Source organism: Sinocyclocheilus grahami, unplaced genomic scaffold (genome assembly GCF_001515645.1).
Source record: "Sinocyclocheilus grahami isolate Dianchi unplaced genomic scaffold, SAMN03320097.WGS_v1.1 scaffold1059.1, whole genome shotgun sequence".
In the NCBI taxonomy this organism is placed as follows: Eukaryota; Metazoa; Chordata; class Actinopteri; order Cypriniformes; family Cyprinidae; genus Sinocyclocheilus; species Sinocyclocheilus grahami.
The window spans coordinates 139,850-163,476 of NW_015506238.1; the positions used below are offsets into that span (position 1 = coordinate 139,850).

Consider the following 23,627-nt stretch of genomic DNA (forward strand, 5'->3'; position numbering starts at 1 on the left):
TAACTGATGACGAAGAATTGACAGAGCAGCCATCAAGTCTTAGAGAGTGTTCTAGGTTATTATATGCAGAGTTTTTAGGTCCTATAATTAACACCTCTGTTTTTGCAGAATTTAGCAGTAAGAAATTACTCATCATCCAGTTTTTTATATCGACTATGCATTCCGCAAGTTTTTCAAATTGGTATGTTTTGCCGGGCTACGAAGAAATATAGAGCTGAGCATTTTCGGTAAGTGAAGAGTGCCTTGTGTTCGGCTGGCCTACTCTCACGTTGTCCTAAGACCCCGGCCTGGATACATGCCCAAGGTTCCCACTATTCCCTTCTGGGACCAGGTGGTGAGCCTTCAGTGCGTTGTGATTGGCCGGATACCTCAAGCGTGTGACGGAAATGTTACGTCCCTTATCATACTGTGATGCCGTCTCCCGGCACGACCAGACAAAACTAATAAAATCCATGAAAAACTAGGTATTTGTTACATCCAGTGGGGACATAATTACGGATTATAATGACTTATACTGTCTTTTTACGCGCTGCGTTGCATCGCGCCGCAAAAACATAAAACCATGTCTGCATTTGTGATCGGAGAAATGACAAAAATCAAGCGCTACTCTACACTGCTCAAAACTCGTGTTTGAATCATCAGTGGCAAATCCTTTAAATTAAAACGTACTTACAGTCTGTGAGTCAGAACAGCCGGCATTGTTGTCTACTCTCCCAGGATCAGGAAACAGTCCTCCATAAAAAGCACTGCACACATCTTAATATTTGGGTTGAACTGTTCTGGAACAGTGTTGTAAATAAAACTTAACCACTGATTTCTAGTCGTGTCCTTCCAAAAGAGCCAGCGGCTTGAGTGAGTGAAGGTCGGCGGGCTTGCGGCAACCACAAGTGACAACCCCGGGCTGGACTCCGCTTTGTCCATGGTGAAAGCCGATCCGGTGATCCACAGCGCGAAGTTGATGTATTTCCTCAGCGACCAGCACGGATCAGCTCTAGGCATGACGAAGCGGATATTGTCCTCTTTTGGAAGGCCAAACAAAGTAGTTTGTTTTCACAATGAAACACAGGGCAACAACAATATGTAGCGTCTGGACCACTCAAACACACAATATATATTTTGTTAGCTAGATTTAACAAATACTCTGTAACACCCCAGGAAGCCGAACAGACCCCTGGTTCCATGGTAACCCTGACACCGATACATTTACGACCTCCTGGAATTTAGGTGAAGAAAATCGCTTCCTTGCCCATAGGGAAAATCCACGAGGGAAGGACTTTTCTTTGCTAATTAATTAATAGGAAAACCTTTCTTTGAATGAACACACATGATCCTTCAGGTCATTGGGTATATTATTGTCATCGTGTATTTTGTCTTTGAAATTGTATACTGTTATGCAGGCTTATAATCGAAACACACTCCTGTCAGCTTACATATATATAACTCTACCATGTTTAGTACCTATGAATTCGTATTCGGATGATCTAATTGAGAGTGTATATTGTATGTTTACACCTACGCAACATATTAGTGTTCTAAGAGCATAATTAATTATAACTAGTTATGATTAATTATTCATATTTCCCATGAGCTGATTCGTTACAAATACTACAGTGAGAATCAAAGTTACGCCTTCTTTCTTTGCGTGAACATTTGGGCGGTGTTATGAAAATCTTCCCACATTGTGACGTAGACATGTGGGAGCCGTTTTAGGTAGGCAAGGTAGACTCTTAACTTTGATAAAGAATATCTCTTTGGATTTGAGACTTTAGTCTTTGCAACTTTACAGATCTTCTTTATGCAACAAGAGCTTGTAACACTCCAAAGAGAAAGGAAAAATTTAAATTGCATCATATGACCCCTTTAAACTCTTTCTTCTTAAAATCTTCTTAAGATTTATTTATTTACAGAAACTACCTAACTCAGATTATCCATTTAATAATAATGGCACTTTCAGTTAGGATCTCATTTAGAGCACTGAACTTTGCAGGTCTTAACTTAAGAAAAAATATGTAATATATTCCCATGACTATCAGAGATAATTAAAGTGATAACATTGTAACCAGAACTCAAGTACTGAACATTCACATCTGACATCACCTTAAAGGGCAACAATCATTAGATGATGCCACAGTACCTCTCCGTATAACATTCATTTTAATTACAGAACTTTTCACAATAAAATGAACTTGATTAGCACAAAAATGTGAATATGGTACCACTACTGAAAACAAAAATGGAAATTTAGCAAAATAGGAGTATGAAGGTGATAATATTGTTATTAGTAAACACTACATAGTGACATACTGTGACTCCACCTTGGACAACATTTAAAAAAAAAGTACAAGAAAAGTTCATAGTTAATGTGTGAACTTTTAGCACATATATTCGATGCATGTGAATATTTTGGGGGCACCAAAAAATTTACAAAGAGAATGCAACTAAATCAAGCTTAGATTTTATTTGATCACTTGACACTAAAGAACAGGACCTGCAGTTTCATATTCCAGTGGCCTTTTGATAACATTAAAGAAATAGTTTACCCCGAAATGAAAATTTCCTGAAAATGTCCTTGTCTGTGGGCCATCGAGGTCGTGTTGACAACTTGTGGATTATTGTGATGTTTTTATCAGCCGTTTGGACTCTCATTCTGACGCCAACCATTCACTGCAGAGGATCAGTTGGTAAGCAAGTAATGTTATGCTAAATTTCTCCAAATCTGTTCTGCTGAAGAAACAAACTCATCTACAACTTGCATGGCCTGGCTGAGGGTGAAGTCTGTCCATTCCTGTTAGTGAAAAAATGATTCCAGGATGTCTCAGAGATGTTAGGAGTCACCTTCATAACGGAGTCACCTTCGTCATGCAATAAAAGAAAATGTGCCCCAATTTGTTGACAATTTGTACATTTTAAAAGTAATTTTGTTAGATTTTGAGGTTGGCATGGTTGATTTAATAATCTAATTTTAACATGCAAATATCCAAAATCTAATTCTCTGTGTTGCAGACAGCTTCTAACACATCTTAAAAGAGATCTAATGTGATTTGGTCACAGCATTTCAAAGCTAACATGACAGACAAACAGTAAAATTACACAACAGCATGTTACGTCACATGAGCACAGATAGCAATTTGCCCTAAAAAAACACCATTAGTTTGCCAGTTGTATTCAGGGTTCATTTTAAGTAACTCTTACACAATGCGGTTATATAAAACGCCACCAGAAGTGCAGAAGTGTGCGTTGGTCGAAGGGAGATAGAATAAGGCCTCCAAGGTTTTTATCTGTTGAATTATTCAGGAAATTTTAAGACAAAGTCAACTTCAACAGAGCAGGACACGCGATGGAGTGACCATTAAAGTTTCAGTGCTGCTTTCTGTGGTACGAAATATAGGCATGAAATATTGATTGGATGACATGAATGGATTTGTTTGTTGTAAATGTTCTGTATTTACTGTATGGGAGTTGGAAGCACGTCAGAATATTCCTGTTGATGTTCTATATGCAGATAAGGAGGATCCATACAAAATGATGTACTTAATTAACAAGCTACAATTTAAAACATGTAAATAGTGTGCTCTTTAACCATTTTTAATCCTTTTTGTTTATATTTATAACCAGTGTTGGGGAAAGTTACTTTTAAAAGTAATGCATTAGAATATTGCGTTACTCCATAAAAAAGTAACTAATTATGTTACTTAGTTACTTTTTATGGAAAGGAATGCATTACGTTACTTTTGCGTTACTTTTCAAATCTGGACAGGGCTTGCTTGTTTGTTTTTAAAATAAAAAAGTTTTATTTTTGGCAAATATAAAAGCCTTTCACACCAAAATTTAAATGAATAAGCCTCAGGCTGAAGGGAAAGTAAATTTACATCCGTACGGTAGAATGCAGAAGAAGAAATTTCAACACACTTCAGCAATAAAAAAAGACACACAGATGTTCGTTTAGAGTAATTACGGAGTAGTACGGTTAAACTGGATCATCGAAGGTCAGAAGCAAAGACATTGATTAATAGAATGTGACTAAATACAAAAAGGATATTTGTGTTGTATAAAATTTAATTATTGCAGGTTTGCGTCATATTCTGAGTTGCATTATTTTTATTCATTTTTTTTAGGAATACTGAATGCGTGTTTTTGTTTTGTGAGTGAGATGAATTAATGCATACAGTAACATCTTCTGATTTCTCTTAATATGGGGACAGGAGAGCTGTCAATCAATAAATTGAAAAAAAAAGTAATTTACGTTACTTATTTGAAAAAGTAACTCAGATATTCTCTTGTAAATTAAAAAGTAATGCGTTACTTTACTAGTTACTAAAAGTAATCTGATTACGTAACTCGCGCTACTTGTAATGCGTTACCACACACTGTTTATAACTGGTTATGATCCATGTATACTCTGAAGGAAGCTGCTGTGATTTTATCCTCAAGTTTTGTTTAATCCCAAATTTTTCCCAGACATGAAAATATCCAAATGATGTGTCATTAGTAACACTTTGAAATAAATCAAGTTATTTTTTGAAATGTTATTTTATGGTCGGTGGGATAACGTGTACACTGAATTAACATAGGCCTATTTCTGCAGTCATAAAAATTGCCCAGCTATTTTATACTGTTTGATAACATTCAAGGTTACTATTATGCATAGAAAAAACCTTATACAACACTGTTAAGAATACTGAGATAGAAGAAAAAAAGAACAACCATCAACGTATTTCAAAATTGTTACTTTATTATAAAATATATGATCAAATTTTTATATTAGTGCTACCAGTATTACAACATCAATATTGTAACTTATTTGTAACATTTTAACTTTTAATTTAGTGTAATATTTTGTTATTGCAACATTTTAGTGCAGCCTTCACTAACAACTGCAATTGGATTTATATTGTATACCTAAATTCACTGTTATCCCACCGGTCACTATTGTGACCATCAACGTATTTACTCATTCTATGACCAAATCAACGAAACTGAATATATGTGAATTCATATATTAATACTAGACACCTTAAAGATATTGTGGTCCAAAAATATTTGTCATATCTTTATGTTAACATACTTTACTAGCCTTTTGTTTTAGAGCTTTGATACAGCCATCATCATCTCATAGTGCAAACCAGAATTAAACTGCTCTGGTCATGTGACTATTTGCACTAACCAGGTGACACTGCACATATTTAATTGAGACCCTTTATTTTTTCCATATTTGCAGGAAATGCAATAAAACATCAGTCGGTAAGGTTTTTAGAGCTTTATAAATGAAAAACATTTTTATATGTCCAGTTTAGTGTTTGCTATGAGACCTCAGTTTTTATCTTTTATATGCAGATAAGGTTTATTTTGGTCCTGTTTGTGTTTTCCACATAGATAAGACAGTCATCTGATACAAAGGCTATGAGGAAATCGACATATAAACATATGCCACGGGGCAGCTCTGTTAAAGGACATTTTTAAGATGCCCCCTACGTTATGTGCACAATTACAGGGTCAGTTTATTACACACATTACTAATCTGTAAGAATCACAATGTTGGCTGCATTATGGTTATAAAATGATACAATATTTCAGTGTTTAACTGCCTTGTCCTATTATTTAACTTCAGTAGGCTATGCTGCTATTATTGTGATGTACGTAGTGTATGTACAAATTTGACAAAATTAATTATAAACGCATGTGCCTATTATAAAAAATCTAAAGTGTATTATAGCCAGCAGCACTTAAACGTTGATAGTTATGTTGACTTTGCAGCACAAAATAGGCAAGCTATTTTTGCCAGGCCTTCATCATTTCATTTGTCTAAAGACACAAGGTTGCTTTAATCGGAAAACAGCAACTTTGAGACCTTCACCACCCAATAGTAGGAAAACATTAGTAAAAACAATGTAGTTAAAACAAAATGACACTAAACTGCCATCTGCAACTATACAGCAGCTCAATATATATATATATATATATATATATATATATATATATATATATATATATATATATATATATATATATATATATATATAGTTAAACTGTTGTTCTACATACAAAACTAATCTGTATGTGACCATCTTAATGGCAGTTTAAGCAGCAAGTACATTGAGACAAATACTCCATGAAAGTGAAATTTTGAGAGATTAAGATAGACTACTCACATCAGACCGAAAAAAAAAACTGATAGAGAGAAGCACTGCCATCTTGTGGCTATCAGTTGGTTTCTACTTAAAATCACTTCTCCAAACCTTTTTTTTTTTTTAAGGACATTTTTAAGATGCCCCCTACGTTATGTGCACAATTACAGGGTCAGTTTATTACACACATTACTAATCTGTAAGAATCACAATGTTGGCTGCATTATGGTTATAAAATGATACAATATTTCAGTGTTTAACTGCCTTGTCCTATTATTTAACTTCAGTAGGCTATGCTGCTGTTATTGTGATGTACGTAGTGTATGTACAAATTTGACAAAATTAATTATAAACGCATGTGCCTATTATAAAAAATCTAAAGTGTATTATAGCCAGCAGCACTTAAACGTTGATAGTTATGTTGACTTTGCAGCACAAAATAGGCAAGCTATCTTTGCCAGGCCTTCATCATTTCATTTGTCTAAAGACACAAGGTTGCTTTAATCGGAAAACAGCAACTTTGAGACCTTCACCACCCAATAGTAGGAAAACATTAGTAAAAACAATGTAGTTAAAACAAAATGACACTAAACTGCCATCTGCAACTATACAGCAGCTCAATATATATATATATATATATATATATATATATATATATATATATATATATATATATATATATATATATATATATATATAGTTAAACTGTTGTTCTACATACAAAACTAATCTGTATGTGACCATCTTAATGGCAGTTTAAGCAGCAAGTACATTGAGACAAATACTCCATGAAAGTGAAATTTTGAGAGATTAAGATAGACTACTCACATCAGACCGAAAAAAAAAACTGATAGAGAGAAGCACTGCCATCTTGTGGCTATCAGTTGGTTTCTACTTAAAATCACTTCTCCAAACCTTTTTTTTTTTTTTAAATAGCTGGAATAAGGCCAACACTGTTAGTTCATTTGCAGCTTTATTAAGTGAAGAATGTGATGAATAAAGAATGTAGACGTCCACTTGTACCCCTTGAATCAAGAATGTAGACAGTCATAAATGAAGAATGCAGACGTCCACTGCATTTTTTAAATACACTGATTTCTCAAGTACAGTGCTTGGAATGCAGAGGAGATATCATAGTATTGGCTCTTGGATACGTGTAGGATTGTCACTCATGCCGCATGCACAAAAAGCACAAAGTGGTCTGATAAACACAAAATGGCTATGGAAGAAAACACATGTACTTCAATAAATACAAAAAATAAATTCTTGTTCATATTTACAACTTTTACGAAGGGATTCAAATCTGTGCATTTATTAAGATAGAAGCCAGATCAGTTTTTTTTGCAAGAAATAGTCATGTGGTTACAGAATTAATATTTTGTTCCAAAATGTCAGCAATCATCCTAATGCAGGGGTGTCCAATCCTGTTCCTGAAGATCTACCCTCCTGCAGTTCAGCTCTAACCCTGATCAAACACAAATTAACCAGCTAATTAAGATCTTCAGAGGCACTTGATAATTACAGACAGGTGTGTTGAATCAGGGTTGGATCTGAACTCTGCAGACAGGTAGATCTCCAGGAACAGGATTGAGCACCCCTGTCCTAATAGGTCGTTCACACTTGCGTCTATCTGTGTTGTTTTTTCAAACATTGCGACATATTTGCCTGCAGCGATGCGTCTTGCTGTTTATTCAGCATATTGCTCAAGCTAGAAGTAGTTTACATTCCATTATGCTGTATGTAGCTGATTTACATTTGTTCATTTAGCAGAATATTTCTGAACACATGATTTTTCAACATAAGGTTCATAATATGTAGAGTTGAGGTGCAGTCACATTTAAGATGCAGTCAAATACCATTGTTCTGCGAATTTTCACAGGTGAAATCCAGTCATTTCAATAGGAATCAATGCAATCTGGATTTCCGTGTTGTGGTGAAATTTCCCCATTTCCCAAGCTGGACACACGGATTCACCACACTGATCAACAGAAAGCTGCTTGGTTTGAAAGTGACTTCTCTGTGTGAACTGTGCTTCATACATCGCTACACTATATGCTATCAGCTGAATTTTGACTAATGTGACCGCAACTTCACACAGGATCCATGGGCTTGGGGAGTTAGCTTGATATATACAGTAATGCAATGAAGATTTAAAGCAAGTTGACTTGAAAAGTTTGGACAAGATAAACCAGATGCTGAAAAATCATTCTATTGATGTAAAAAAACACATTAAACCAGCTTTGTAGCAGGTCTAGTTTAAGTTGGTCTAGCTGGTCTTCCAGTGTGGTCAAGATGATATTCAGCTGGTTTAGCTGGTCCTCACCAGTGGACCAAAACTCATCTAAAACCAACAAACCAGACCGTCAATGATCAGCAAACCAGCTGATTTAATTTTGTTTTCAGAAGGGTCAATAAACCTTTAAAGGTGATGACTTTTTCCTCACAGGTTAAAGAAATATGGCAAAATGTGTAAAAAAAATTTTTTTATATATATATATATATATATATATATGATTCATGGATCTTTTCATTCAACAAGCTTTCATTTGAGTGCATTCAAACAGAAAAACAAATCTTGCTTTAAGTCAGGTTCACACTGTACGATTTTGCCACCTGAGACAAATTTCGGGATCATACAATTTCTGTAGCACAAAATGTGATTTGCATGACGTGTATTCACCATCAGATGATTTCTTCGCTTCAGAACGATTCTCAGCCTCCAATGAAGTTCTGGTGGTGAAATTTTGTTGCAGCTGTGCGGTGACCACTTGTATATGCTGTCAACAGCACCACTGGGACCAAAATCCTGGATGTGTATCGTACAGTCTGACTGCTAACATCACACAGTGTGCCATGACTCTTTTACCCAAGATCTCATTGGGATCATGTACAACAATTGTAGAGGACTAGAAAAATCGTACTGTATGTGCCTGGCTTAAGCTTAAACTGTCAGACCTTCACAACAGACAGCTTCTTCCGCCCCTGTATTCACCCCAATAAAATAGCCGAATGTGGTAAACCCCTAGGAAAATGTCATTCTCAAAAAAAAAAAAAGGCCTTATAGGGTCATTTTTCTTTCCGATCAGATGCCTTGAACAGATACTACATGTAAGATTGAGATCTGGGGTTATTTCCTGTAAAAATATTGCAAATGCCAAGAAAGAGTGTAGAGGCCGTAAAACCACTTAAAAATATACTCACAAAATACCACAGGGATAAAGGAAATGTATCAGTCTCCTGGTTTTCGTTTCAGTCTTTGAAGCAGGAAGTCTTGTTGTCTTTTCTCTGCAAGGAGCTCTTGAATTCTTATATTATGCGTTTTCTCACGGAACGACACACGCTTTCTGGGGACAAAGTGGTTGAGTGCGACTTCGTTTGGACTGGCAATCCTGTAGGACGCGTTGATGGAGTTATTCTCCTTGTCTTCTGACCGATGGAGACTGATTATGGCAGGAGGGCTTGTTGCAGTAACATTAGGTTGTAGCGTTGTCACAAACGTTGTCCCGATGTTTTTATTCTCAAGTGTGCTTGTATATTGTGGAGTGGTTGGCCAAGGCTCTACAAACTCTGATGATTCAGATTCTGAGAAGTGTTCAGTTGAGATATCGCTCCAGGTTTCATCCTTGTAGAAGGGGGTGCTGGTTTCCTCTTCGTAGTCGAGTGTGCTGGGATGCTTAGTGTGCACAGTGACAGAACCAATGGTGAAAGGGACTGTGGTTCCTGGTTTTAGGGTTATTGGGTTCACAGTGGATGTGTAGCCCCAAGATGTGGGCTCAGTGCTGATGTTTCTCGATCTGCTGAATGATGCTGTGATTGTTGTGCCAGGCTCCTGTGAAGTTCTGTACAGCTGTGTTGTGAGAACAGGAGCCGTTGCAGTGGGAGTTATGGGAGGGGCGACAATGGTGTACATCCAGGATCTCGTCAGGTTGAATTCAGAGGTGTAGTTGCCTTCATTGCAGGACTTACAGCACATCTGCCTGTAGCCCGGATTGGAGCAGTACTTACTGAGAACCTCCATCCGACAGAACACAGACTTGTCTCCTTTACAGCGGGATCCTGAAAGATAAATTAACGGGCTGCTCAGTGTGGAGTTAGTGATGTCAATACAATAATGGGAAATAATACAAATGAAATTAGAAAAAATAAGATAAGAAAATTTAAATAATAATGTAAAAAATATGAAAATGAAAGAAGCATGCATGCACCCCGGCAGATTGTTAGTGACTTTAATATAATAATAGGAAATAAAAATTTTTTAGAAATAAGAACCCACACACACACTCGTGTATAAATTTAAAACTATATTAAAATAGAAAATCATTATTTTAAATCGTAATAATATTTCTAAATATTACAGTTTTTTCTGTATTTTTGATGTATGTGTGTGTGTAAATATTATAATATGAAAATAATATAATATAACAACAAGAGAACAATAATGAAATATTAAAATGAACAAAGCAGAACACTAAGAAAAGTGGAAAATGTGAAATGCAGTCTGAGCAAACCAGCAACATAAAATTATAGAGCACAAATTCAGAGGATTTAAGAATTCAATATATTACTTGACCCTTTATTCCCATAAACACAGCTGACAAGAAACCACATTAGTTACATAGAGACTTCCTGCCAAATATAGAGCATGTACAAGACAACACATACAACTTTTCTCAGTACAATGTAAACTGCTTTGAATTGTCACACCATTCACAGTTTAGTAAACACTTTGGTAAAACATCTCAACACCATCAAATCCATTGAAAAACACAATTTTGAGGAACATAGTTCTAAAAAATGGAAATGGCACATCCTGTATTAGATTTAAACAATCACGTAATGTAACTGCACGTAATGTAAGGAAATGCTACGCTCTGGAATGAAAGAGCCGTGACAAATAAGACCTACAGGTGCCAGAATTCAGCAGAGATCTGACTACAGTCCAAACGCTGCCTTCAACACTCCATTTGATATCAGTTTATACCAGTTTTAATTACTAATAAGTCCAGATACAAGGTGCTTTGAATATGTAATTCCAGAACGGGGCTAGAAGAACAGTCTAAACAAATGCTACCGTTAGTGCTTTTATTTGTAAAGCTCGTATTGAAGTCTTGTGTGATAAATAAAGGAGGGTTATCAGTCTGGACCCTGTCACATTTATTTCAGTTACTCAGATGAACAGCCATTCCCATTAAAAAAGGACCTCACGCACGTGTGCACACACACACACAATCATATGCTTTATAATCCTTTAAAATATAATTATAACCTTAAATACTGTTTTAAACATGATATATACTGTATACGTATCTCAAATCATTACTTTCCAGGCAAGGAAACATGGCCTGTAAGGTCAAAATACATAGATAAATACAATATATTACTTTTGTTACTGGTGTAAGAGATAACAGTCATTGAATATGTTATTAACGTTACTAAGTATGTTCAACGTAATTTAATATATACACATAATTGCTGTATAGTTAAAAAAAAAAGGCCGTTAGACATTGTCTGCATCGCTATAGCCTCATCTTTCCACAGACTAACAACAGTCATACAGCAACAGCAGTGAGAGACCATGATATAACCGAAGATCTGAGGAGCAGCAACTGTCTACACTTGCTTAGCTGTAAACATCCATATTTGTTGTTCTTCTTTTCTTTAGCTGCCTCTTTTCGAAATTTGGTGGGCATGCAAACGTAACCTGCATTTCCTTCAACCTAAAATAAGGCAAAAATGTCTGATGTGAGTGGAAAACAAACACACAGAAGCATGAGGTATTTTTTATCCTTCAAAAGGATGTCAAACATCGACACGCAACTGATTTATAAAATAAATATGTGAGTGTTAAAGCCTGCATCACCTTACCATTCTAGTCTTTTCATCACATAGAAAAAAATGGGTAAAAAATAATGAATTGCTCTGTAAAAGTTGCTTTTTCATGATTCCTTTTATATACTGAGTTCTTAAACCATTTTCAAGAAAATATATACAAAAATACATGACCTTTAACAGTCAAAATAAATTAAAATTATGGCCCACATTGTCATTTTAGTGATATATTCTTTATGCTCATCTTATATATATATTTAATTGACAAACTGACTGAAATGCTCCAGTTACCGATAGTACTGGACCAACTCCCTCACACAGAGGAGTTTGTTGAATGATTCACCCTGGAAGTCGTTACAACAGTCATATCCATATTGCCTGAAGTAGCACAACCATCACGGCTTCTCAAAACAAGGCTGCTTCTGCACAGGCACTTACTGCCCTTTTTCAATGTAATTTTAGGCCATGTTTAGCCCTCAGCCCTGTATAAGATCACATACAGAGCGAACAAGTGCGGAGGAAAGAAATAGCCTGAAGAATTCCCTCGGATGAAGGAAAAGTTAAGATTCTGAGAGGGACAGAGAAGCGGTCAGGACAGAGTGTAACAGAGCCATAGCATAAGAGAGAGAGGCAGGGTCCAGGAAAGAGCGGCCATGCAGTACACAGCAGGCTGATGACTGGAGATGGGTCGTTTACTTGAGGAGATCTTCGGAGCTGGGAACTCGGGGTTTGCTCTGGAAAGCCACTGGATGAGGAAATTCCCTCTGTCATCTGGGAGTTAAGAGAAGATTTAAGAACATTATTTATAACATTATGTTATTTTGGTTTTGAAAGAGTCTTAAAGGGGTCATATAATGCGATTTCAAGTTTTCCTTTCTCTTTGGAGTGTTACAAGCTATTCGTGAATAGATAAGATCCCTAAAGTTGCAAAGACTAAAGTCTCAAACCCAAAGAGATATTCTTTATAAAAGTTAAGACTCGTCCATGCCCTCCTAAAACGCCTCATTTAAACGCCCCCACACGTCTACGTCACTGTGTGGGAAGATTTGCATAACGCCGCCCAAATGTTCACGCAAAGAAAGAAGGCGTAACATTATTGTTGCTGCCGCTGCCGCCATTTCATGAAGACGCTGTGTGTTTCCTTGCGAAAGGGAAACTGCTTTGTTTGGTCTACCAAAAGTGGACACAACTAGAAATCAGTTGTTAAGTTGAATTTACAACACTGTTCCAGAACAGTTCAACCCAAATATTCAGATGTGTTTCCTGAACCTGGGAGAGTAACCTACAATGACGGCTGTTCTGACTCACAGCCTGTAAGTACATTTTCATATTTAAAGAATTTGCCACTGATGATTGTTACAGCCGGCTCTTTAGGCTGCAACAAAGAGGATTCCAGACGCAGCAATACTTAGCAAAACATTTATTTTAATACAACAAAAATAACATAAATGTAACAAACGAAGGAACGATTCAGGGACCCTCAGCACAACGCAGACCGTCGAGCTCCATGCCGGAGACGATCGCCCAAACAACGTGCCCCGCACCAACACGCCAGGCACGCTTAACTCCGTGTCCAACAAGTGTCAGGTGTGCGAGCCACACCCCCTCCAAGCGGCACCTAAAACACACACACACACCCCACAAGTGCATGCACAGCCTCAACTGGGACGTCACATGATTCAAACGTGAGTTTTGAGCAGTGTAGAGTAGTGCTTGAGTAGTTGTTTGTCATTTCTCTGATCACAAATGCAGACATGGTTTTATGTTTACGCGGCACGATGCAACGCAACGCTTAAAAAGACAGTATAAGTCATTATAATCAGTAATTATGTCCCCACTGGATGCAACAAATGCCTCGTTTAGAATGGGTTTTATTGTTTTGTCTCATCGCGCCAGGACACGGCATCACAGTATGGTAAGGGGCGTAACATTTCCTTCACACGCTTGAGGTATTCAGCCAATCACAACGCACTGGATAGCTGGCCAATCAGAGCACACCTCGATTTTCAGACCGATGAGCTTTGTAAAAATCGACGCGTTTCAGAAAGGCGGGGCATAGAGGAGAAACAATAATGCACAGTATGTGGAAAATAATGTTTTTGAACCTTAAACTGCATAAACACATTTCATCACACCAAATACACAAAACAATGTTCTTTTTTAGCAACGTCATATGACCCCTTTAAGTGAATTCTGAGGAGCCGTATAGGTCGCAGCGGACACTTACTTGGACACGGAACAAGCAGACATGATCTGATGCTCTCGGGCTTGGTGTCCATGCAGATGCCAATGGCATTATCAGGGGTGCTGCACAGGACTTGCCGCTCCTGAGTCCCATTACCACAGGTCACTGAGCACTGCACACACATGCAGAACATAAAAACATATACAGTAGCAGAATGGGACGCAGTAACAAGGTAACATTGATAAACCTATACTACAGGTGTTTTGAAAAAAGCCTCACCATTTCACCATAAAATATAAAGCAGTAAACACTACAATCAATAATTGATTTTATATTTAGGCTTATTATCATTATAATATCATAATATACAGTATGAAAAATTGATATCCGTTTTGTGATTTAATAGTGTTATTAAATGGGACACATTAATCAAAATGTTTTTATGTGAGTGTTAGAAAAAGGTAATCTAAATGTAAAAATGTGTATGAAAAATTAAATATCCAACACTTAAACTTTAATCTCACTCATACTTACCTGAGACCAAGGTCCAGTTCTCCACTGTGCAGGGCATAGGTGACGATTACAGGGTCGTCGCCCTTCAGGCCGGTCGTCATTGCAGTACTTAGCATTGATGGCTTTGTATGAACCGTCCAGTTCAGGTCTCACACAGCGCACGGGTCGGGTTTGAGAAACGGTCTTACCACATGATTTACTGCACTCCTCCCATTCTCCTGTCACCCAGCTGAAATACATAAGACACATTTAAAAAAAGTTCACTAACCCCTCATACCCTTACATCATCATCCATAACTCATTTAGACATTAACCTTACAGCTGTATGATATTGGTTTGCAAACTACCACATGGTGAACCTCTTTTGCTTACATTGGTTCTGAGCACTCCTTCTGGTTGCAGGCTCGACTGATGGCGCGAGGTTTGGGTATGTTGGCGCAGAGTGTGCGGTGTACCATTTTGCCATCCGACTTCCTCCGGCACCCAAAACGTGTGTACTGTTTCCCTACAAGCCAGACAAACAGACAAAATGCCACAATGCAAGCTGTTGTCTCCTACCGCTGATCCAAGTTTCACTCAAAGCTCATGTCTGTCAGGGTTGTGCACGATTCAGAGTTGAATTAAGAAGGAATTTCTTTTAGCAATTTTCTTCAACAGAATACAGAATGCAGAAATGCACTTTAAGGAATAATAATAATAATAATAATAATAATAAAACAATACTTTTTATTATGAATTACACATAAGCATACATTACCTTTTAAAAGTTTGGGGTCACTAATATTTGTTTTTTTAAATAAATTAATACTTTTATTCAGATTTATACTTAATATAAATGCTGTTCTTTTGAACTTTACATTTATCTTAAATCTTGAAAAAACAAAAAAGTCTCACATTTCCACAAAGATATTAAGCAGCACAACTGTTTTCAACATTGATAATAATAAGAAATCAGCATATTATAATGATTTCTGAAGGATAATGTGCAGGGCTGTAAATAAATTAATACTTTTATTCAGATTTATACTTAATATAAATGCTGTTCTTTTGAACTTTACATTTATCTTAAATCTTGAAAAAACAAAAAAGTCTCACATTTCCACAAAGATATTAAGCAGCACAACTGTTTTCAACATTGATAATAATAAGAAATCAGCATATTATAATGATTTCTGAAGGATAATGTGCAGGGCTGGACTTACGGGGCCGGGGGCCCCTGGGCTTGAGGTTGTGTTCGGGCCCCATACCTATAATACAACTGCCCTCAACTAGAACATTATTATGGAGTAACACAAAATACACAAACATTAAAATATGCTTTCAGGTTCATATACTGTATACAATTAATAGGCCTAGTCAAAGTTTAGATGTAATATTAAATAGTCACTATAATACAATAAACAGGATGTGATCTCTCAGTTGAGAGATCAAAACCCTGAAATAACACTGAGCAGAAAAAAACAAAGATTATTATGAAATATTATTATAAAAATTGATTGTCATATATGTGTCCTTTTATGTCAGATTCTTAAATTTAATAAATTCAATCTGAATTAAAAAACATGTTGGCTATTAACAATCAAATGAAATCACTATAAACAAAATCCATAGATGGATTTTGCATAAGTTATGTTAAGTTTAAATACAACATTTTAATGTAGAAATATTAAATGATTGCAAAAATGAAATGAGCTACTTCTTAAAATATGAATCTACAACCACCAGTAGGTGGCAGCAAGTGACTGTCTTAATGAGTGAGTTGAATCCTTTAATCAACCGATTTGTTTAAAATGCTAATTCATTTAACTTAGCAAACGACTGTACTTATACTCTGTTTGAACCATTTACTGGTCCATGTAATGCTGAGAAACAAAACACTGTGCTGCTCAGAGACGCATTGGTGGGGCAAAACAGAATTTTGTGTCTGAAATTTACTCAGTAACTTGTTGTTTATTGTACATTTGCCATCGTGCAGATATTCGGAAAAACAGGACTCTAGTTTGACTCTATATCATAGGCCTTCACTCATTAAATGCAGGGTTCGTTCCACCAATACATTTCAATGACTTAACTAAAGGCAATATTCATGACCTAATGCTCCTTTATTTTACACAAATGTTCAGATTCATCATAGCATATGCTAAGGAAAATTAATGATTATTAATGCTATTTGTTTGTTTTCTAATAAGCACAGTGCCAGATGTTACTTCATGCAGAGAACATAAGTTAGGCTACATAATTACATAACTGAATGCCAGAATGTTAAGTATATTGTAATTTGCTTAGCCAGTATTATAAATTAAACTCAGGACCTGAATTTCGTTTTAGAAACAGTTTTGGTGGAAAACATTCAGGTACAGAAATGCTGCAGAAATGGAATAAACTGTAAATTAAAAACAGCAAATTCACTGTATATTAAACAACAGATTAATTCTTAAAATTAAAGTTACAAAAGTGATTCAATCAAGCGCAGTGAGTGATTTTGTCTTTTGTTGTTAACATTAATTAACAATAACCAATAGGCCTAATTAATTAACATTGCTAACATTAACATTTGGTATGAAAGTGACAGCAGCTTTGCTGTCTGTCAGTCTGTGTTAAAGAACAAAATAAAAAAAACACTCTGCTCAAACATTTGTTTAAAATGCTAATTCATTTAACTTAGCAAACGACTGTACTTATACTCTGTTTGAACCATTTACTGGTCCATGTAATGCTGAGAAACAAAACACTGTGCTGCTCAGAGATGCATTGGTGGGGCAAAACAGAATTTTGTATCTGAAATTTACTCAGTAACTTGTTGTTTATTGTACATTTGCCATCATGCAGATATTCGGAAAAACAGGACTCTAGTTTGACTCTATATCATAGGCCTTCACTCATTAAATGCAGGGTTCGTTCCACCAATACATTTCAATGACTTAACTAAAGGCAATATTCATGACCTAATGCTCCTTTATTTTACACAAATGTTCAGATTCATCATAGCATATGCTAAGGAAAATTAATGATTATTAATGCTATTTGTTTGTTTTCTAATAAGCACAGTGCCAGATGTTACTTCATGCAGAGAACATAAGTTAGGCTACATAATTACATAACTGAATGCCAGAATGTTAAGTATATTGTAATTTGCTTAGCCAGTATTATAAATTAAACTCAGGACCTGAATTTCGTTTTAGAAACAGTTTTGGTGGAAAACATTCAGGTACAGAAATGCTGCAGAAATGGAATAAACTGTAAATTAAAAACAGCAAATTCACTGTATATTAAACAACAGATTAATTCTTAAAATTAAAGTTACAAAAGTGATTCAATCAAGCGCAGTGAGTGATTTTGTCTTTTGTTGTTAACATTAATTAACAATAACCAATAGGCCTAATTAATTAACATTGCTAACATTAACATTTGGTATGAAAGTGACAGCAGCTTTGCTGTCTGTCAGTCTGTGTTAAAGAACAAAAGAAAAAAATATATAAATATAATCTATATCTATGACTTTATACATCATAGTATTTTGTTCCTGAATAGTAGAATAGTAGCATAGTTTTAGGCTAGTTGTACGCAGTTGAAATGTGGCTAATAATTTCTGACTGTCACATAACAGAACAAATGAACAAATGTTAAGGTGGGGCCCCTGGGCTGCAGCCCATTGAAGACTGGAGTAATGACTTTTCCTTCACAGGAATAAATTGCATTTTTAATTTATTAAAAGTGAACACATTTATTTTGAATTGTAATAATAATTCACAATATTAATATTTTTGTTGTATGTTTACATAAGAGACTTTTGAACTGTTTTAATACAGTTTTAAAACTGTACATAATACATAAAAAAAAATTTAAGTTAAAGAAATTCCACTTATTAAAATATGCATTTTTAAAATAGCATTTCATTGTCATTCCTAAATAAATTCTAATTCAACATAATATTGGACACGGTCTATTCGATTAAAAATTCTAACTCTATTGAAAGTGAATTGAAAAGAAGCCAGCTCTTATATATTGCTTTGTACCTCCGCCACATGGCTTGGAGCAGTGCGACCACTTCCTGAGAGCCCACTCGAAGTAAATTGTGTCGTCCTGAGGCAGGGTGTTCTCCATTGAGGAGAGCGGATCTTCTGGCAGGATGTATTTGTATGAAAGCGTGACTTTAGAAATGCTCTGAGATTGGACCTGGAGAAGATGTTTGATAGGTTCAGGTTCAGGTTCACTTTATTTGTACCCATAAGTAGACTAGGTAATATGCTAATTCATTTAACTTAGCAAACGACTGTACTTATACTCTGTTTGAACCATTTACTGGTCCATGTAATGCTGAGAAACAAAACACTGTGCTGCTCAGAGACGCATTGGTGGGGCAAAACAGAATTTTGTGTCTGAAATTTACTCAGTAACTTGTTGTTTATTGTACATTTGCCATCGTGCAGATATTCAGAAAAACAGGACTCTAGTTTGTGTGACAGGCTATCTCCTATATCGTAGGCATTCACTCATTAAATGCAGGGTTCGTTCAACCATTAACTAAAGGCAATATTCATGACCTAATGCTCCTTTATTTTACACAAATGTTCAGATTCATCATAGCATATGCTAAGGAAAATTAATGATTATTAATGCTATTTGTTTGTTTTCTAATAAGCACAGTGCCAGATGTTACTTCATGCAGAGAACATAAGTTAGGCTACATAATTACATAACTGAATGCCAGAATGTTAAGTATATTGTAATTTGCTTAGCCAGTATTATAAATTAAACTCAGGACCTGAATTTCGTTTTAGAAACAGTTTTGGTGGAAAACATTCAGGTACAGAAATGCTGCAGAAATGGAATAAACTGTAAATTAAAAACAGCAAATTCACTGTATATTAAACAACAGATTAATTCTTAAAATTAAAGTTACAAAAGTGATTCAATCAAGCGCAGTGAGTGATTTTGTCTTTTGTTGTTAACATTAATTAACAATAACCAATAGGCCTAATTAATTAACATTGCTAACATTAACATTTGGTATGAAAGTGACAGCAGCTTTGCTGTCTGTCAGTCTGTGTTAAAGAACAAAATAAAAAAAACACTCTGCTCAAACAATCTGCTCTTGACTAAATAACTTTTTCATATTTAATATGGATTAATATATAAATATAATCTATATCTATGACTTTATACATCATAGTATTTTGTTCCTGAATAGTAGCAGCTACTGTTAGTTTTAGGCTAGTTGTACGCAGTTGAAATGTGGCTAATAATTTCTGACTGTCACATAACAGAACAAATGTAAACGGGTTAAGGTGGGGCCCCTGGGCTGCAGCCCATTGAAGACTGGAGTAATGACTTTTCCTTCACAGGAATAAATTGCATTTTTAATTTATTAAAAGTGAACACATTTATTTTGAATTGTAATAATAATTCACAATATTAATATTTTTGTTGTATGTTTACATAAGAGACTTTTGAACTGTTTTAATACAGTTTTAAAACTGTACATAATACATAAAAAAAAATTTAAGTTAAAGAAATTCCACTTATTAAAATATGCATTTTTAAAATAGCATTTCATTGTCATTCCTAAATAAATTCTAATTCAACATAATATTGGACACGGTCTATTCGATTAAAAATTCTAACTCTATTGAAAGTGAATTGAAAAGAAGCCAGCTCTTATATATTGCTTTGTACCTCCGCCACATGGCTTGGAGCAGTGCGACCACTTCCTGAGAGCCCACTCGAAGTAAATTGTGTCGTCCTGAGGCAGGGTGTTCTCCATTGAGGAGAGCGGATCTTCTGGCAGGATGTATTTGTATGAAAGCGTGACTTTAGAAATGCTCTGAGACTGGACCTGGAGAAGATGTTTGATATTGGTTAAGCATGTTACTTTTTAAAAAATACATTCTGTTGATTGGCCTTATTGGTATCATCTGATTTAACTTTAATTGTTAATAGTTTACCCAAAGATGAAAATTAAGTCATTGTTTACTCACCCTGGTGTTATTTTAATGCTGCATCCCTTCTTATTTTGGGCCACAAAAGGATATAAAAAAAAATACACTGCTTGTGCTTCTCCATAAAATGGTAGTGGATGGCGACCAGCATAAAGCTTTAAAAAAAAGAAAGAAAAAAGCCACAAAAGTATCACTGAATGGTCCCATGTGACACGTGTCATAAAGACACATTTATATGCAAACACCATGTAAAAGTGAATTTTGCATCCGATGTCCCCTTTAAATAGTACATTAAATTTAGCTTTGTTTTTCACCAAACTCTCAGAACACTTGGAATGTATGATACGTGTTGCATGGGACCATTTTGTGATACTTTTGCATTTGTTTTTAAAGCCTGATACTTATATATAGTGTATGGGCGAGTGCGAGCAGGGCTTTTTTATTTTTTATATCTCCTTACATGGTCTGAAAAAGAAGGGCAAACGCCATTGGAACAACACCAGGTTGATTAAGTAATGACTGACTATATGACTATACCTAACCACTACTAGACATACTGCCCTTATTTACCCTAAAAGCTGTTTAGGTTTAGTTCTGGATTTACAGTTGTCTACTTTGGTAATTTTGGCTGATATAATGCTCATTCTCACCATAATGAGAACTCCATATTTGAGTGGTCCGGTGGTCTGGACCGTCTCCATGTCATCATTGTTAGTGTACTCCCACACCACACCTTTTTCAATTACTGTACGTGACTCAGGAAAATCACCCTCGTCATTCAGAAAGATATGATCTGTGGCCTGGTTCTTCACCGCTAGCAGAGGACAATTTAACATTAGGACAATCTTAATTTTATGCAGTCCAATTCATGCACCCAGTGAGACACAAACAAGGATCAATCTTCATCAAGCTGATTTTATACACATTTCTTGTACCTATAAATCACAGTATTGGAAGGCATTACTTCTAAGTAGCTAAGGTGCTCCATGGTCACTGAGCTGGAGCTCCTAATGTTCTCAGCGCCAGGAGGAGTCCAAATCTCTCCATCAATAACAAAGGAGCTAGAATACCTAGAATATGTGGAGTTCCTTTGAATTCACAGATCTGTATGTGGTGTGCTCCTCTAGGAATCTCCAGGATCTTCAGAAAACCTAAGGATACAATTTACAAAAATAAAATAAGATTTGAGAATTGAAGAATTTCCTGATTGTGCTGAAATTTTAAAATGAATCTGGGATGAAAACACTGATTGAACTGCACAGGTTATGTATGGAGACCTGTTCATGGAGTCTGCGGTGAGGGAAGAAGCTCACCTGGTTTCCTCGTGCTGCGGGTGAAATTTCCTTTGACAATCTTGCAGGTGGAGTTGTCTCCTCCACACACGCCACACTTATCATCCTCTAGATCCGAGGCTATAACATTGTCACAGCCCACTTTCTGTGCAGAGAGCAGGGTTTAAGAGATCCAAAAATATATAGAGACAGATGCTGACTTTAGATAAGCTGACCAGATTAACAGAAATGTTATTTTACAGAATTTCTTTGTAGGAACTTAAAATGTTTTTTTAATTCAATTGAGGTGCACTAAGCAATTTAAAGGTTTTACATATTAAGAAATAATTAGTACTTTTGAATTTTTAAAAAAATCACATGTGAGTAACATGTTGAGATCACATGACCAGGTGAAAACTCTATTTTTGCAGTGAAAACAAACAGGGCATTTCCAGAATTGAATCTGTAACTGCAAGATTTTGCTTTTGAGTGGAATGCATCATCCATGGCAATAAATGTCATCATAAAGGCTAAGACAACAGTGCTATTGACCAGCAATTTTGTATGAAATATTAAGCATAGATGGTAAATTTACTCTAAAATGAATCTTAATTCTAACCAGAACTCTTGTTTGCCAATAAAATCGGTAAACATCAGTAAAAGGTAGGAAATACTCTTGAGCACATGACTGCATGAAAACAATCACAGATCCCATCTTTCCTTTAGTGAGTTCTAGTGCTGTTGCACATTCAAACCCAGCCTTTTCCAGACATTCATATTCCTCTCAGATTATAAAGCAATACATCTAGCAATGCATTTCATCTTTTAACTCCACTAGCAAAACATTGAGATCTAAGCATGTACTTCATCAGTCTGTCTTACTCACAGGACTTAGCAGTCATGTATTCCACCAATAACAGAACTATCTAAACACAGACCATTGAAGACAGCGTCCTATTCTAGCAAATCAACAATTTACCTGGCAGTGAGGAGCGGAAAGGCCTCGGAAGTCTGATTAGGCCTGATATTATTCATTCTATGGCATTTTGAACTTCAGTGATGGATGATTTGTGTGTGTGTGTTTGAATAACCTTTACCTCACATTCCCCACGCACACACACGCTGTAAGGGTCTTTATAGGAACAATGTGTGCCATCATGCACCATTCTCTTCATGGATATCACGTCTCCGGTCTCTTTTGACTGGCAGTACAGTTGACATCTTTCTTCAGCTGTCCAAAAACAAACCAGACCACAGACAAATTCATACAATTCCTATTTGTAGTTCTAGCACACATATACATTTTTGCATGTTTTTGAATTGATGGAATTAATATATTGATTTTATTGTATTTTATCAAACATTTTTTTATATTTAAATTCAATCAAGATTAATTAAATATGGCACCACATTTACTTACATTTATTATTTACAACACTTTTTTTTCTAGTGTGTTTGAAGAATTCCATTACTTTACTCAAGCTGACACTTTAGAATGTTAAAATGAATGAAAAATTTAAATATAAAAATATAAAAGTAAATGTAACATCTCGGTTACATACGTAACCCTTGTTCCCTGATGGAGGGATTTGAGACGTTATGTTATGTCGACATTAGGGGTCTTACCTGGGAGCCCCAATCACCTCTGAGTTTAAGAGAGAACGACAATGAGGATTGGCGAGTGGATTTTGCATGTCACACCACTCCCCCATACATATGGGTATATAAGATGGCAGCGTACATCCACTCATTCAGGTTTATACTG

The 23,627-nt window shown here is 35.8% G+C and overlaps 1 protein-coding gene and 1 long non-coding RNA gene across 2 annotated transcripts in view; one reads left to right on the forward strand and one right to left on the reverse strand.

The window, feature by feature from the left end:
* The first annotated feature begins 3,238 nt into the window (after nt 1-3,238).
* Nucleotides 3,239-8,586, forward strand: LOC107566217 (uncharacterized). Its single transcript, XR_001606488.1, has 3 exons — nt 3,239-3,375; nt 5,374-5,492; nt 8,005-8,586. It is a non-coding gene; the product is annotated as an uncharacterized lncRNA (long non-coding RNA).
* Nucleotides 8,587-8,717: 131 nt separating this feature from the next.
* The window catches only part of LOC107566216 (A disintegrin and metalloproteinase with thrombospondin motifs 2-like), a 112,368-nt gene continuing 97,458 nt past the window's right edge, over nt 8,718-23,627 (reverse strand). Inside the window, exons 13-22 of the mRNA XM_016251592.1 lie at nt 22,960-23,093; nt 21,905-22,028; nt 21,662-21,742; nt 21,242-21,405; nt 20,329-20,488; nt 15,025-15,157; nt 14,674-14,881; nt 14,182-14,311; nt 12,651-12,725; nt 8,718-10,181 (exon numbers count right to left, since the gene is read on the reverse strand). Of these exons, the coding sequence (XP_016107078.1) occupies nt 9,355-10,181; nt 12,651-12,725; nt 14,182-14,311; nt 14,674-14,881; nt 15,025-15,157; nt 20,329-20,488; nt 21,242-21,405; nt 21,662-21,742; nt 21,905-22,028; nt 22,960-23,093 (2,036 nt within the window). The 3' untranslated portion in view covers nt 8,718-9,354. The remainder of the gene's footprint in view (nt 10,182-12,650; nt 12,726-14,181; nt 14,312-14,673; nt 14,882-15,024; nt 15,158-20,328; nt 20,489-21,241; nt 21,406-21,661; nt 21,743-21,904; nt 22,029-22,959; nt 23,094-23,627) is intronic.